General features: G+C 50.8%; 1 protein-coding gene across 1 annotated transcript in view; it reads left to right on the plus strand.

Moving 5' to 3' along the window:
• Positions 1–2,640: 2,640 nt before the first annotated feature.
• The window catches only part of DCAKD (dephospho-CoA kinase domain containing), a 5,064-nt gene continuing 3,181 nt past the window's right edge, over positions 2,641–4,523 (plus strand). The window contains exon 1 of the mRNA XM_009883719.1: positions 2,641–2,752. Within this exon, the coding sequence (XP_009882021.1) occupies positions 2,641–2,752 (112 nt within the window). The remainder of the gene's footprint in view (positions 2,753–4,523) is intronic.

Below are 4,523 nucleotides of genomic sequence, written 5' to 3' on the forward strand. Positions count from 1 at the left end.
GGGCACCATTCCTCATGGCAGGAGTAACATGCCATTTCTCAGACTGACTAGCCTCTGTGGCTCGCGTTTCGGCTTTCCCTATGCTTGATTTAGTTGGCACAGGACAAAAACTGGTGTATTTTGAGGAAAACTGGTTCTGGCTCCTGCCTGTAACATCTGCAGGAACGGGCTAGCTTCTCTACCCTTGTGTACAGTTCAGACCCAAGCTCGTTAAATATTTATACCTCGTACTGTGGATCTTATATCTGTGCAGGCCCTGTGACAGCACAAGTGTTTTCAAACCCCATTTTGGCCGTGGTTTCTAGACTAACCCTTCCAAGTGCTCTTTTACCCCTGCAGTAATTCTTGTAGCCGCCGCCTGCCTGTGGAGGTATGTAACGGAGGGACAGAAATAGCAGGGGTTTTGGGACCAAGTCCCAGCTGAGGCTGGAGGCCAGAGCGTCAGGGTTACTGCAGTTAAAACCCTGTGTTTACTCTACATGGGCAGGAGAGATTTTTATGTGTTTTTAAAAAACACACGAGCGGAGCCTCCGCCCCTGTGAGGCAGCACACCAAAGGCCTGATTCTCCTCATGCAGCATTAGCCCTTGTAGGCTGTTGCGAAGACCGTATAAAATCCTGCTAGGAAGGGCTGGATTTTTACCTGCTGCAATAGAGAAACAGCCCCTCTGTTGCAGCAAGCCCACCGTAGGGTCAGGAAAGGCACCCTGTAGGGACCAGCTACAGGCTTGGCAACAAAGCTTGGGATTTAAGTCAGCCTTCTGAAAAGCACTGATGTTTATTGTAAGTGCCCTTTCAGATTCTTTTTGAATTCCCCCTCCTTGTTGCTCGAGTTAACCCCATCTGTTCGCCTGGCGTCTTGGAAGAGAAAAGGGCACGTGGTACTGCTGTGGGCTGGCCTTGACTCTCGGCAGCCACGAAGTGAAGTCGCTTTGCGACGTTGCTGGCTTTTGCTCTAACTCCTGGTCCTTCCTTCTGCTGAATTGCTTCCAGCTGCCACAGGAGTTATCCACCCCCCTCCTCAGCCCCAGACTGTTGGTCTGGGTACTGTTTGTAGGACCGAGTTATGACATAAGTGTCATTTTTCTAGCAAAAAGGAAGCAGTGCTGTGTTTTTGTCCATTTTCAGCCGTCCTTCAGGCCTGTGTTTCTGACTACTGCCCTTGAGTGCAAAGCAGCGCAGTCCCTGTTTGTGGGGGATGGTGTGGGCACTAGGTACCCCATTCCTACATGTGCAGAGGTTTTGCGGGGCTGGCGGCCACGATGTCTGTAAGGAGGTGTGACACCAGAACCAGGTTAGGCAGAACAATGATTACAGAGGTGGTTGAGTTTTGGGGTACGTGGCTCACCGGGAGAGGTGGTGGGAGCTGCACCTCCCTTCCTTTGGGCAAGAAGGGTGTCTACCAGCAGCCTGTGGCTCCTGGCCAAAGATGATGGAGCCAGTTTCTTCTCAGATGCAAGGGGCAACAGCCACAAGCTGAGGCTTGGGAGCTTCAGGCTTCTCATCTGTGAGGGTAGTGTCACCCTGGACAAAGTGACAGCAAAATTGGAGGCTCTGTCCTTAGGGATTTGCAGGACTTGACCGCACAAAGCCCTGGATGCCCTTGGCTGGGGCCGGGGTTGCTCTGCGGGGGCTGGAGAGGGGACGCTGGGGTCTGTTCCCCACATTGCCCCAGGACCTGCAGGACTCGTGCTTTCCCAGGCTGCCGTGGCTGTTGCCTTGTCAGGGATGCAGATACCCCCTTGCTCACAGGATTCCCCACTCCTGTCTGGAGTTGCCTCTGCGTCACTGAGGCTTTTGGTGAACGGTTACAAGTGGGATTTAGAGAGTTGCAGGGTTTGGGTTGAGTGGGGAAAGATCTCGATGCAGAAACTGTGAGACAAGTCATCTGCTCCAGGTCGGCCAGGGGAGTACCGGCTCCCTCCCAGCCTCAAGGCCATCGGCAAGCGCAGGCACTGCGTTTAGTGCCATGTTTGCAAGCTAACAGACACATCTGCTGCTCAGAGCCATGATTTTGTGTGTCCGTTGGGCTGCCAATGATGGTGCTGACTTTCAGGTAACGTGGGGACGTGATTTACTTACATCCCTCTGTGCTTTGTGTCCCGATTATGTCAGAGGAAGCTCATCTCCTCTTACACGGTGGCTGTAGAGAGCAAGCAGGGCTCTCCCTCTCAGTCTGCGTGTTTCTTGGTCGAGGCTGAGATGCTGTGTGAATTCTTCGCCTTTGTCACTGATCCTGGGTCACCCTTGACAACCCTGACAGAAATTTCCTCTGATTTAGGGTGTTGTAGGTGACACTGTGGCTTGATGGGTATGGGTGCTAAAGGGGAGCGAGTTGTGTGGAGCTGCAGGTAACCCGGCTGGAGGAACTTAGGGCTGGCTCACGTTGCACATCCAGAGTTAACGGAGTCCAGGGAAGCCTCATTTAATCCAACACTGTTCTTCAGCCTGTAAAACCGGGGTACCTAGCTCAGAGGGGTGTCAAGATTGTGCTAACGTCTTGGTAACACCCTGAGAATGTGTGGAAATGAGCTTTGAATGAAGTTGCCTGTTCGGGATAAATAGTTGATGGACACAGCATGAACAAAACAGCCCTGTCCTGGCGTGTTTTCAAGCTCTTTTCTTTCCATTTCAGAGCACAATGTTCCTGGTCGGACTCACGGGTGGAATCGCGTCGGGGAAGAGCACGGCGGTGGCCATACTCCGGGAACTGGGCTGTGCCGTGATTGATGCCGATGTTATTGCCAGAGAGGGTGAGTTTTGCATAGCTGATCTTTCTCGCTGAGGTTCCCCTGACAACTGGGATTGACGCGGGGAAGGGCTGACGGCAGAGGGTGCTCTGGGTACATTAGATAAGTGTTTCCCTCCCATGTCCATGAGGCTGCATGGAGCAGCTGTCTCGGGAGGATTGGAACTAGGATATATTTTTAATAAAGAAAAAAAAAAGATCTTGTCCTAATAGCAACCACCGTGGGGAGATCTTGCCCTGAGTTTCCCTCTCCTGGCATGCAATGCTTCCCGGCTTTGAAAGCCAACTTGTGGCAAAATAAATGTCCTTCTCTGTAAAGCAGGTTCCATTGGCTGATCTGACGTCCCCCCTTAGCCCCAGGACACCCGTCCTGTACCACGTTGGGTGGGATCACTAACACGCTGAAAGAGAATTTCCCTCTGGGCTGGATGTTGCTTTGTTGTAAATACTGAGAGATTGGTCCACAAAATTACTTGTGCCTTAATGTGCTCAAAAAAAAAAACAAAAAAAAAAAGCCTCCAAATATCCCAGATCAGAGGGAATTTGGTCTGTGGTTCTGCACAGCACACCTCTCTCTCTGCTCTGAAAATGTGCTGTCCTGGCTACAGAAAAGACCCAGAATTCCAGATCTGTTGCCTCAGCAGGACTGGAGCAGACCCTGCTCTCCCCGATTACCTGCGCGATGCGGGGCGGGATGTTAATCCCTCCATACCACCGGGATAACGAGGAGAGCAGCGCTCGCTCCAGAACGAGCTGCTGATTTTGTATGCAGAAGGTTTCGGGTCTGCAGCTGAGCGGTGGTGCAGGCGGTGTCATTTTGAAGTGCCTGCGCTTTTCTATTTGGTGAAGAACTTACCCTGTAGCCACTCAAAGCTTGATGCTCTTAACATTTTATTGCATTGTAATTCCCCTCGAGGTGCAGAAAATTTGCTGGAGGTGCTAAAAGCCCTCAGAGATGATAGGAAAACACTACAGATACTCAGTGTCAGTTTTCTACCAATCACTTCATTTTTCTCCAATTCCTTTTTTATGTGTGTTTGCTTACTATATGGATTTCAGCCATCCTGCAACTGCCTCGATGTGAAATTCCACGGGAGAAAGAAATTGGTCTTAAAGACTTTTATTATGTTGGCCTGAGGTTACAACCTGTGGCAATGTTCCTGGATTTTGGAGAGAAAATTATGTATGGTCTGTCATTCTCTGTGGTTAGCCTCCGCTTGATCTTAATTATGGTTTTATTACTGCATCCTTTTTGTTGGCGATTTTTTGGTGGCTTTAAAATTATACGCTCATGTAACGTCAGAGTCCCTGCAAATACCTATTGGGAATTGATCTCTTAGAAGGTTTTCTGGGTTCATTCTCGTGAAGAGTTTGGTGACTGAGGCAAAAGACAGGAAAAAAAAAAAACCACTTTAGTTGCAGCCAGAACCAACTCTTAGCAGCCAGGTTGTATTCACCTAGTGCTGAAGTTTTCAGCTAAAATAAACCTGACGCTGGTCCCGGTCCCTTTAGGATCTCCCTGCTCGACTCCTTGCCCTGCAGGCGGTGGGAATCAGCGGTGCCTTGGCTGGTAGCCATCGGCAAGTTCTCCCGCCCGCCCTGCTGACTTCTAACCCCGAGCAGCGGCACGTGCGAGGGAGGGTTGTGGCGCTGAATTAATGTTTGCAGGATGCTTCGATCTCTCGGGTGTCAGCCCTCAAAGGGACCTTGGGCTGAGAGGGGTTTTTTTTTTTGGCAGATGCTTTCCTGCAGCACCGATGCCAGGTGTCTGCCGG

This window comes from Charadrius vociferus, unplaced genomic scaffold (genome assembly GCF_000708025.1).
Source record: "Charadrius vociferus isolate BGI_N301 unplaced genomic scaffold, ASM70802v2 scaffold1284, whole genome shotgun sequence".
NCBI classification, from domain to species: Eukaryota; Metazoa; Chordata; class Aves; order Charadriiformes; family Charadriidae; genus Charadrius; species Charadrius vociferus.